The 12,507-nt window shown below is 43.9% G+C and overlaps 1 protein-coding gene across 1 annotated transcript in view; it reads left to right on the forward strand.

The window, feature by feature from the left end:
• Positions 1-12,507, forward strand: part of LOC308403400 (NACHT, LRR and PYD domains-containing protein 12-like) — a 309,314-nt gene that overhangs the window by 195,183 nt on the left and 101,624 nt on the right. Inside the window, exons 2-4 of the mRNA XM_080892773.1 lie at positions 4,534-6,302; positions 7,545-7,721; positions 9,468-9,644. Coding sequence (XP_080748899.1) covers positions 4,534-6,302; positions 7,545-7,721; positions 9,468-9,644 — 2,123 coding nt within the window. The remainder of the gene's footprint in view (positions 1-4,533; positions 6,303-7,544; positions 7,722-9,467; positions 9,645-12,507) is intronic.

Here is a 12,507-nt window from a genome sequence, read left to right on the forward strand (position 1 = left end):
GAGCATTACTTCTGTTATATTAGTACATGTATTTTATTCTGATGAACACATGAAACTCTGAGCTGGATTGAATCCATTGAATCAGAGTCCAGGACTCAGACTAAACACACTGAATGTGTCCTGAGCTCGGCCGCTGTTCCACAGTAACTGCTGTCAGAGTCACTGTTACTGAGTTAGCTTAGCTAGCAGAGCAGCTAGCAGTTAGAGTATGAACTCTGTAAGCAGTCAGCTCGGTCCTGGACATTGTTACTGACATAAAGCTGCTCTCTGCAGCCATGTTTGACCTGCTGCTTTGTAGGACTACAGTAATGGAGGATTTGGAGGCTGAACTGGGCTCTGTGACACTTTTTGTAGTGAACTGATGAAAGCTGCGTCTCAGATGGATGTTGGTCCAACACATCAGACACGAGCTCTCAGTTGATGTGCACATGAATGATTTGTGTTTCCTCTGCAGGTGAAGGTAGAAAGTGTGTGTGAGCTGATGTGAATTGAGCAGCATGGATCAGTGTGAGGACAGAGAGGAGGGAGTCCCTCCCTCTAAAACCACTCTGTGTGGGGAACATGAGAGCCAGACCAAAGCTCAGAGGTGAGATGACCATCTCTAACTGTCCATGACTCTTCTCCATGTCACAGCTCAGCACTCATATCATTGCTCCATCATTATTCACAGGAACCAGCCTGGACCTCCACCCAGAGGTGTGTCCTCTAAGAGCAAATGGGTGAAGCATTTCTTTCGTAATTTAAGGCGAAAAAAGTCATCTGACGAAAAGTAAGTTCATGTCAGTATTAAAATGTTTTAAATTTTAATCAGCTTTTTACAATTTAACGATTTAAATAATAAACTATTTACATACTTTATTTATACTTTTTATTTAATGTATTGGACACATTGGATGTTACACATGTTTCATGTTCACTTACTTTTAGCGTCAATCAGAAACCATCCAGCTCTGTGTCCTTAAAGAGTGACTGGTCCAATCCTCAAGGCATTAATTTTAAATCCCAGCCTGTGTCTGCTGCAGAGAGGTGAGCTGTTAGTAACAAGAACTCTCTGATTTAAATGATTTTGATGTTTCCTGGTTTCTAAAATGCATCTCTGTAGGAGAGCAGTGTCTCCAAGGACACACAGGCTCATCTGTAACTGTCAATTTATCTGGTTTTAAGACACATTTGGACTCAATTGGCTGTTTTTAACTATGTATTTTAATCAGAGGTGTAAATCTAGACCTCACACATCTGGATCCTAAACTATGATAGAAACAGCTGCTAGCAGTGGGTAGTTTGACTTTGATACGCTGCTCTAGAAAGCAAACAAAGGTTTGTGCAGCTCCTCTTCAGAAAAGTGTTCAGAGAGCAGCTGCTGTATTAGACAAAGGCTCGTCGTGTGAGCCCAGATGTGTGTAACAGCTGGATGAAGGAGAACCATCACAGGCACGTCTCCATCCCGCCTTTATTAATGAACTTCCTGTTGCTTGCAGATGACAGGAACACAAAGTGTTTGTGCCACGTGATGCTCCAGGATTTGTTAACGTGTCCATGATGGTAACATCTCCTCGTCTAACTGCAAACACATGAGCGCTCCTAACGGCAGCTATCACAGCCACACAGGCAGACTGTGTCTCACTGTTGCATTCAGGGACATTTGTTTTCCTGTAAAAAGCTGAACTCTAATCTAAGAGGACTGTTACTGACAGGAAACAGCTGCATTATCTGCAGTCTGTGTGATCACAGCTGCTTCAATCACTTCATCAGAGAATTGATCATTGAATAAAACATGTTTGTGTCTGCAGAGGTCAGAGGTCACAGTCTGCAGGATCCAGCTGTCTGTCTGACAGGAGTGACTGGTCCATACCTCACCCTCCAGACTTCAGTGCTGAACCTGGACCAACGAGGTCAGAGACCTGTGATGACTCCTTTACATGTTTGTGTTTTCCTGGATAAATATGACCAAAGATTCATTAAAAAGATAAAAATCTTAGACTTTGTCCTGTAGCGCTGTGTGGCAGGCAGGATTGGACCCAAACACAACAGGATGAAGTCAAAGAGGCAGCTTTATTTCAGCTGTGAACATGCAAACAGCAGAAATAAGAAAACATAACTGTAGGTTTGCAGTGAATGAAGCCTCAGCTCGACGCTCCACTTTGTCCCTCTTTTCCTTCTCCAAACAGCCACATCAGGAGTCTTTGATGGAGTTTTAAAATATTTAATTACAAATGTCCAAAGATGGGTTCATGATACCTGAATCCACAATTATTAAAGCTAAAATAGTTCACAGGGTTTGGACTTTGTTAGGTGACGAGGGAACATCAAAGTGTTTTTTATCTTTAAACAGTATTTTTATCACTTCAGTTGCTCTCACAGCCCTGTTTGTTATTTTACCAGAACTCTTATGTTTCACTCAGTGCTCCCACCAAACACCTTGGAGGACACATTAGTGTGATTTAGATTTCATTGGTGCAAACACCAGTCACACAAGCTAACCCATGGAGGCAGCAGCAGGCTTTGTGTTTGGTGAAGTCTGTTGGCTTAAACTAAGAGAGTTTAGTTTGTTAGCACAAAGAGCTGTCAGCTAAAGCCCCGAATGCACTTTGAATACAGACGAACTGAGAAAAACACTTTAAATACAGCAAACAGTCAAACTGACAACATCTTGTTCTGCTGATCATCCACAGCAGTACATTTAGCATTCATGCTAGCATTCATGACTGTCCACTGAGCACCAACACAGGTAGGAGTGAGCAGTGATGAAGCAGGACTGTGGGCAAGTTTGAGCTACAATCCTATTGGCTTCTCAGTTTCTCCAAAGAAAAGGGGGAAAATTCTTGGTGTTGTGAAGATGGGAGTTGGTCTTGTTGTCGTGGGGCTGGAAGGATGCTGGCAGTGAGAGGCTTTTCATACAGTGTTCAGTAACAGAATGAGAAGAAAGCCACTGCACATGAAACAAGGCGCTCGTAGTGTTTGTTTACTGTGTTTGTGCCACAATGTCAGATCAGTTGTAGATTCACATGCAGACTTGTCCAGTGAAACCAATGCAAGTACTGCAGTACAGAGCAAAGACTAAGCAAGCCAGGAGAGCTCTCCAACTTTCTGAAAGTATCAGGATATTTGAGTGATAACAAAAAGTGGATCATGCAACAATGTCCCTCAGCACACAAAACAATCAAAGCAGAATAAAGATAATGTTTTAGATCAAACACTTACAGGGACCTGAAGAGAGAGAACCAACAAAATGTCATGGCTAACAGAGGAACTCAAGCACAGACTGAGTTCTGACAAACAAAAAGGTGACAGTTTATTTACCAAAGGGGTGAACCACAGTGCTCTATATATGTACAGGGAGTTGGGGAGGGGGTCCAGGGCTCCAGGGAAAAGAGGGAAGGGCGTCCACACTCACTCCTCTTCAGTCACTCTTGTCCTGCTCTCCACACGGTAAGAGGTAAGAGTCTGTAACCAGGTCCGGGGGAATATATACTCAAAGTATACACAAAGTTAATCCAACTGGTGAATTTGGAGAGAGATTTCTTAGCAAGATCATGAACACAGGAGGGTCAATGTCCCAGCGACAAACTGCTCCATGCCGCAGCGTTAAATGGTTACCGGTAAGCCCAGGTGAATCAGCAACAGGTGGTGTAATCATCATAACTGTGTGGACCAAGAGCGAGAGGCCATTACAAGCTCCACCCAGGCAGGCAAGATGCTAGCAGGAGAGAGCAAAACATAAACAAAACCTGAAAAGCCATCATGAGCCAGCCAGAGAGACACAGAGTTTATACTAGAAGAGAAACCTGCTCATCGTCATCATGTTTGTTTAAATAGAGAAAATCAGAAGTCTCTGTGTGTCAGACCACGGCTCTACACGGACACTTCTAAGCTGCTTCAGAGTGAACTGACCCAGATAATCTGCACACAGCGGCTGTAAAACAGTGAAAGTCATAACTGTCTCTCTCTGATGGAAAGCTTTTATTGTGAAGTCAGGAAGTCTGCAGGAAGTGTTGAGTTTGTATTCATCGCTCAGTGTTTAATGAGACAGGCAGACAGGAAGAGCAGCTCATTGGTGTTGATGAAATCAAAGGAACTGTGAGGAACTGCAGTTTGGTCAAATCTGGATGTTTTTCACTGACAGTAAATGTTTTTAGTGATAAAGAAATGTGTTCACAGAGAGAGGAGGAGGAAGAGGAGTGGTGTTTGTGAGGAGGAGCAGCTGTCCTGCTGTGCTTTGTGTCAGGGCGTCCTGAAGGATCCAGTCACTGCCAGCTGTGGACACTGGTTCTGCAGACAGTGCATCTCCTCATACTGGGACCAGTCTGCTTCATCAGGAGACTCCTCCTGTCCCCAGTGTGGAGAAAGATCCAGAAGCAGAGCTGGACTGCAGACAGCCAGTCAGAGCAGCTGTGTACAAAGTAAGACTGAACATCTGTCTGCTGATGGACTCATTTCTGAAAACTGGACTTGTTGTGTTGTTCAGACATTGAAGAGTTTTCTTTCTCTTTAGTCTCATTGTTTTTCTTTCTTTCAGCAGATGTTGGTCTGCAGGTTTTAGATGAACATAAGATCAGTCTGAGGAGGAGATGTGAATGTGTGACTGAAGGAAGTGATGAAACAGGAAGTAGAACCCTCCTCAACAGGATCTACACTGAGCTCTACATCACAGAGGGACAGAGTGAAGAGGTTCATACCCAACATGAGGTGAGGCAGCTGGAGACAGCTTCCAAGATGGACGCCCTCCATGACGCTCCAATCAGGTGCCAGGACATCTTTAAGGCCTTACCTGACCAACAGAGACCCATCAGAGTGGTTCTGACCAACGGCGTGGCTGGTGTTGGAAAAACCTTCTCAGTGCAGAAGTTCACTCTGGACTGGGCAGAGGGCTTGGAGAACCAACATGTCAGTGTGGTGGTTCTGCTTTCATTCAGGGAGCTGAACCTGATCAGAGATGAGCAGTACAGTCTTCTGGAGCTGCTCCATGTTTTCCATCCAACATTACAGAAGGTCACAGCAGAGAAGCTGGCTGTCTCTCAGCTTTTGTTCATCTTTGACGGCCTGGATGAAAGCAGACTTTCATTGGATTTCACCAACAGGAAGCTGCTGTCTGATGTCACACAGAAGTCATCAGTCAGCCAGCTGCTGACAAACCTCATCCAGGGGAATCTGCTTCCCTCGGCTCTCGTCTGGATAACTTCCCGACCCGCAGCAGCCAATCAGATCCCTCCTACATGTGTTGACAGGCTAACAGAAGTTCGAGGCTTCACTGACGCCCAGAAGGAGGAGTACTTCAGGAGGAGATTCAGTGATGAAGAGTCCAGCAGAATCATCTCCCACATGAAGACATCCAGGAGCCTCCACATCATGTGTAGTATCCCAGTCTTCTGCTGGATCACTGCTACAGTTCTGGAGCACATGTTGACTACAGAGCAGAGAGGAGAGCTGCCCAAGACCCTGACTGACATGTACTCACACTTCCTGCTGGTTCAGACAAAGAGGAAGAAGAACAAGTACCATGAAGGACATGAGACGAGTCCACAGGAGCTGACGGAGGCTGACAGGGAAGTTCTTCTGAAGCTGGGGAGGCTGGCGTTTGAACATCTGGAGAAAGGAAACATCATGTTCTACCAAGAAGACCTGGAGCAGTGTGGTCTGGATGTGACAGAGGCCTCGGTGTACTCAGGAGTTTGTACAGAGATCTTCAAAAGAGAGTGTGTGATCTTCCAGAAACCAGTCTACTGCTTTGTTCATCTGAGCATTCAGGAGTTTCTGGCTGCAGTCTACATGTTCCACTGTTTCACCAACAGGAAATCAGAGGTGCTGAGGGACTTTTTGGGACAAAAATACAACGAGTCCTCTCTGGATGATTTCCTTAAACGAGCCATGGATAAATCCCTCCAGAGTAAAAATGGCCACCTGGACCTGTTTGTTTGCTTCCTTCATGGCCTCTGTCTGGAGTCCAACCAGAGACTCTTAGTAGGTCTGCTGGGTCAGACAGAGATCAGTCCAGGAACCATCCAGAGAGTCATCAACAACCTGAAGAAGATGAACAGTGATGAAGTCTCTCCTGACAGAAGCATCAACATCTTCCACTGTCTGATGGAGATGAACGACCTCTCAATACATCAGGAGATCCAAGAGTTCCTGAAGTCAGAGAACAGATCAGCGAAGAAACTCTCTGAGATCCAGTGCTCAGCTCTGGCCTTCATGCTGCAGATGTCAGAGGAGGTTCTGGATGAGTTGGACCTGCAGAAGTACAACACATCAGAGCAGGGACGACAGAGACTGATTCCAGCTGTGAGGAACTGCAGAAATGCTGGGTGAGTCCAGATGTGATCATTAACATCATTGATCAGTGTAGGTTAGTAGTTTAATGTTGAAAATAAAATCAGATTGTAACCACAAAGTGTTTGTGTCCGTACGCTGCAACCTTCCACACCATTTCTTTATTGTACAGACTCAGCAGCAGCTCCATGGATCCCAAATCCAAGAGTGGAGAACAGATTTGAAGTGTGTCACATCCATGCAGTCACAGCTGTTTCCACCATGTTTCCACTGATATTAATCCTGTTCAATGACACGTTTCATATCAGTGAATATGTTCTTTAGGACGTCCATTGACATGTTTAAGTGTCCTGCTGGAAATCTCTCCAATCATCCATGAAATCCAGGAAAAATCCTTTTAGTGTTTCTAACTTCACCCTCTGTCCTCTCTCTCTCTCCATCCTCCTCACTGCTTCTTTCACTGATAATCACACAAACATCTTATTCAGCTACAAAATAACACAATAATATCATCTGATAATCATTATTATAAGAGCAGGATCCATATTTGATATCAGAGTAACACACTGCTTGGTTATGTGCAGTCATCATCAGTGACTGTGGGTCAAACAGAAGCTCTCTGATTGGTTGCTGACCTTAGTCACCTGTCCACTCTCACCTGTTTGTGTTTGCTCTCTCTTTGCTGTCTCCATCCTCTCTCTCCTTTCTGTCATTTCTGTGTTTAGTTCCCCTGAAATCAGATCTGATATCAGCAGCTCTGAGTTCATTCATCATTATTGTCCAGTGATGAGATTTCTGCTCCGTTTGGTAACAGTCAGCAGGTTTTTCCTGCGTGTGGACGTGATCAGTTGTACCTGACAGCAGGTAGCCAACAGAGATCATCTTTCCAGCTGGAACTCTTCACTGAGCTGAACTCATTCAAAATGTTCTGGAGTCAAAACAGGAAACAGTCCAAATGTGTGTCTTCACTCTGACTCTGGATCAGATCTCAGTGACGGACTGTGGACATTATGGAAGCCTAAATGTGACACCATCTTCCTCCTTCATCTGCAGATTAAAGCCAAACAAAGATTCTCATTAAAAGTCTGCAGGTCTGAGAGAGACTCAATCGTTGTGTCATGTCAAACACAGTAAGAGGAGCTGAAGCACAGATGTGACGAGCAGATTCATCAGATTATGACCTCACTCTGTTTTGTCTTCATATACATTCAGTCTGTATTTATAATGCAGATTTTCTGCTTTTATAATAACACATTTTATATTTTCTACCATCACAGACTGACTCACTGTCGACTCTCAGAGTCTCACTGTGAAGTTGTGGCCTCAGCTCTGAAGTCCAACCACTCCCATCTGACACAGCTGGACATCAGTGAAAACTACAACCTCCAGGATTCAGGTGTGAAGCTTCTGTGTGCTGGACTGGAGAGTCCAAACTGTCGACTGGAGATTCTGAGGTGAGTTCACTGACTGTGGCTGTTGTTGTTTTTCTATATTTCATGTCTTTGATTAATGTTTGAAACTTTCTTTAGTTCCTAAATGTTCAGGATGTGTTTGAAGACAAATGTGAAGAAGTTTGAGTGCTTTCAGAAATGTTGCGTCTTTCCAAACGACTGAACAACAGTTTTTCCTTTTGGCTCCAAACAGAAGTGACAGACTTGAGCAGGGTTCATTTAAAGGCTGACAGAAGTGGAGTGGTGACGGGGAGATGTTTGACAGGACAGTGTTTCAGACTCCACAGGTTCATGTTGTGCTCCATCAGTCAGTGAAGATGAAGTCAGTGCTGATGAGGCTGTAGAGTGTGTGAGGGATGTGAATGAGGATGATGAAGATCTGATGATAGCAGATAAAAACAGGCTGCAGAGACTTTGAGCCATACAGGGCACACAGTGTGTGTACAGAACAGCTGAAATCATTATGGAGGCCTCACTGGGATATGGAAGCATCACAGTACAGCTTCAGTGAAGCTTTAAAGTCTCTGATATGAGATGAGAAATGAAGCAGCCAGAGCTTTTTTATGAGTGGAAATCCACGATGACTGTGAGCTGCTGCTACAGCCTCCAGATTAGCCAGCAGCTCATCCTGCTCAACATTTCCTCACCAACTTTAATGGAAGTGTGATGTTTTCAGCTGGAGTGATGGTCAGGGTGGCCTCCCTCTCCTTTTCTTCTCCGCTTCCTCTTTCATTTGTAAAGCCACTTCTGCTGCTTTCATTCATTTGGAAGTCCTGTAGCTGAGTTTGGGAGAGACTAACAGCCTCGGCAGCAGAGGGGAGAAAGGCTGTAACACCACCACTTTACTCTGTTCTACCTGTCACATCATTTTATCAGGAAACAAATATGCTCATGTTTTTACTATGTTTGTCTTGAAGATGTAAGAAGATCACATGGTGCTTTTTATTATTGTGTTGGTTTGTTTCCTGTCTCTTGGATGGAGCCCAGCTGTGCGTGGCCCCTGGGCCTGTGGTCAGAGTGTGTGCTGGATAATCCAGCCAAGGATGAGGCCAAACTGACATGGGATGAAATGTCTGTCACATAATTGAGCTTAGTGTAGTTTCATTTCTGCACAATTGAAAAACAACCAAAACTTTGTTCTGTCTTTTCTATGTTATACTGTAGACTTTCTTTGATACTGTGTCCAAAAGGAGCAGCTTTTACTTTGAAGGGGAGGTCTCTCTATTTCCTCTTCAGGTTGGATGATGGAAGCAAATTAGTGTGTGATGTTCTTTCAGTGTTGCACTTTGTAGACGGTCCCTGAGCACTGGTCTCACAGCCAGCTGCACATAGAGACCAGTGTTGTTAGTCCAGGTCAGAAGATGACTTGTTGGAATGAAAATGAGCTTGTAGTTTGTCTGCTTTAATAATGTGACTGGAAAAAGGTGTTGGACTTCAAATATGTCCATTTCTTTCACACTTCACCTTTAAAAGTGAAGCCTTGTGGTTCCTGGAAGGAAAAACACGACTTTTTCAAGTCTTTTTCCTGTTTTTATGAGAAATGTACGACTTTAATGTGAAACATTCAGAGTTTTTTCTCTTGTTGTGTTTGTTTGAAGCTGCTTCCTGTTGGCTTCAGCTGTTTGGAGTTTCCATTTTCTAAACTTCTACATTCTGAACCTTCTTCAGCTCTGAACAGATGATGAAACACTGAATGATTTCAAGCTCACACTTTTTCTAATAAACTTACAGCTTTCACTCTTTATACAGATTGAGTTACTGTGGTTTGTCAAAGATCAGCTGTGATTATCTGGCAGCAGCACTGAAGTCCAACCCCTCCCATCTGAGACAGCTGGACCTGAGTAACAACAACAAGCTGCAGGATTCAGGAGTGAAGCATCTGTGTGGTTTCCTGGAGAGTCCAGGATGTGGACTTGAAACTCTGAGGTCAGTCAGCATGTTTTAGTTGTGCTGAGATGAATATGATGTTAAAGTTGTGCTGACACTAAACTGCAGACATCAGGCTGATATTATACTGATCCACACTGAGGATCTTCATGGTAAAGTCTGTTTTCTTCTTCTCTTGTTTAGTCCATTGACTGCAGCAGAACAATGTTCACATTTCAAACCTTCAAAGAAGAAGAAAAATCCTCCACTGGATAATTCACTGTGAAACTGTCAAACTCTTCATTCCACCTTAAAGTCTGTGTGACGCTGAAATCCAAAGCAAAATGTGCGTTTGCTTTACAGACAGCAGTCCAACACAAACAAACACACATCATCCAAAACACAGTCCAACATCCAAATCTTCTCCACTGCCAGCTTGAATGATGGGAAAGAGAAGGAGGAACACTCTGACATTCAGGGTTAGAATGAGTTTCATAAAGCAGACTGTGAAGATCAAAGCTGCATTAGAAAGCTTACATGAATGAATGAGTGGACAGAAGTGGACAGAGATCACCTGAAGCACTTCAAAGGCTTTAAATCAGCACATTTCTCTTTATTCTTTATCAACTCTGTTAGTTTCTCTCAGTTTTCTGTGGAATGAAGCTAACAGCAGGCTAATAAGATGCCAACCAATAGGTTTCTATAAAAGGTTGTAATTTGTATATGAAAAAGTGCTTTGGCTCAGCAGAGATCATCTTACAGGTAGAATACAGCTACTGGATGGAATTAGCATGTCATAGCTATCTACCAAACTGCTAACTGGGGAATTTCAGGCCATCTATGGATCATTTTTGCTAACTGTTTATTCAGCTTAGGCTCACAGGGCTGGAGCCTGTGCCCTAGCTGTCATGGGCAAGAGGCGTGGTCCACCTGCACAGGTGAGCAGTCCATCACAGGGCAAACAGAGAGAGACAGAGAAGCACTCTCTCACATCCACACCTACAGCCAATTTAGAAGCACCAATGAACCTAAGCAGCATTTCATTGGACTGTGGGAGAACATCCAACCTCCACAGAAAGGCCAACAAGCTTCAACCTACAACCTTCTTGCTTTAAGGCAGTAGTGCTAACCACTTTTCCCCATTTCAGCCCAAATCCTGCAACTTCCTGTTTCTGACTCCAGACCAGCTTCACTAACATTTTCTCCTCAGACACTGCCACCTAGTGGAGGAAGTCTTAGTTCCATTTGAAGATTCAGATGACAGTTAGTTCCTTTACAAAGAGGTGGAGGTGGTGGGCCACAGCACCATCATCACTGAGTGCCATAGGACACTTAACCTTTGTTTCCATATGCTGGGAACTCCTTGTTGTTCCAAGGAGGACTGGAAAATGTGTGAAAGTCTCCCAGTCAGTTCCTCACAGCACACTTCAATCATTTCCCTCCCACACCATCAGGACCAGGGCTTTTTCTCTCTTTGGTCCCACTAAGAGATTTCCACACAAACACCTCATCAGTGGGACTCTCAGAGCTACCAGCCCTTTGCTACAATCACAAAGCTCTTCATTGACATCAATGATATCAAAGCTGGAATCAAATGAGTCCAAGTCTTCTGCTGATTCAGCATCACATTTATCTTTGCTCCTTGTTCTGCATCCCCACCATGGACTTCATTCCTTTCCAAGCCAGCCTTGAGTGTCCTTTATTGAGCTCATCCTCTGCTTTACTTTTACACCTGATTTTAGCTGCTTTATCTCTCTTTCAACAAGTTTCTGTGCCTCAATCTTTTTCTTCTCTCCCTCATAACAAGACAGCTTCTTCTGCCTGAGAACATGTTGGAGTGATTTACTAATCCAGGGCTGCTTATTGGGGAAAATACTTCCTGTTTCCAAAGTAATCCCCATTTTTCCCAGAAAGAAATGTAAGTAGAAATCGATGATCTAAGTGAGAACACGAGCCTTTAAAAAGTCCCAGTGGGTGCAGTCAAAGCAGTCCCTCAGTCCCAGTATAGAGTCTTTGGTCCAGACTGGAACAACTGTGTGCCCAGTTTGAGCTCTCTTCAGTCCTGTGACCTGACAGACCCAGAGGGGCCATCACATCACATTTAGAAGCTCCCCTAATGGAGCCACAACACATGTCCAATACTTAGTCTGTCTTGTTGGACCAACTGGAAGAAATGATTCAAGGACTTAGTCACAGAACAGAGATTCAAATCTCCAAAATCCAACTGGCTGCATCAGGACATATAGTCTGAAACTCTGCACAGTTTCCTGTTGCTGAAGCTGCTTCCTGTTTGCTTCAGCTGTTTGGAGTTTCCATTTTCTAAACTTCTACATTCTGAACACTGAATGATTTCAAGCTCACACTTTTTCTAATAAGCTTACATCTTTCATTCTTTATACAGATTGATGAACTGTGGTTTGTCAGAGATCACCTGTGATTATCTGGAAGCAGCACTGAAGTTCAACCCCTCCCATCTGAGACAGCTGGACCTGAGTAATGACTCCTGGTTCTCGACTAAGAACAACCTGCAGGATTCAGGAGTGAAGCATCTCTGTGGTTTTCTGGAGAGTCCAGGGTGTGGACTTGAAACTCTGAGGTCAGTCAGCATGTTTTAGTTGTGCTGAGATGAATATGATGTGAAAGTTGTGCTGACACTAAACTGCAGACATCAGGCTGATATTATACTGATCCACACTGAGGATCTTCATGGTAAAGTCTGTTTTCTTCTTCTCTGGTTTCGTCCATTGACTGTTATTAAACCCCGATTCTTTTGTCCCCATAGAACAGAGAAAACCCGACTCATAGTGGTCAAAACATTTTATATTTCTTTATTTTCAATCATCTTCCGGAAGAGAGAGCGCTGCACAGCCCCAAAAAACAGTTACAGGATCTCTAACATTTGAAGCTCAACATGTGTCTTATA

Source organism: Rhamphochromis sp. 'chilingali' (assembly GCF_963969265.1).
Source record: "Rhamphochromis sp. 'chilingali' genome assembly, chromosome: 1".
NCBI lineage: Eukaryota > Metazoa > Chordata > Actinopteri > Cichliformes > Cichlidae > Rhamphochromis > Rhamphochromis sp. 'chilingali'.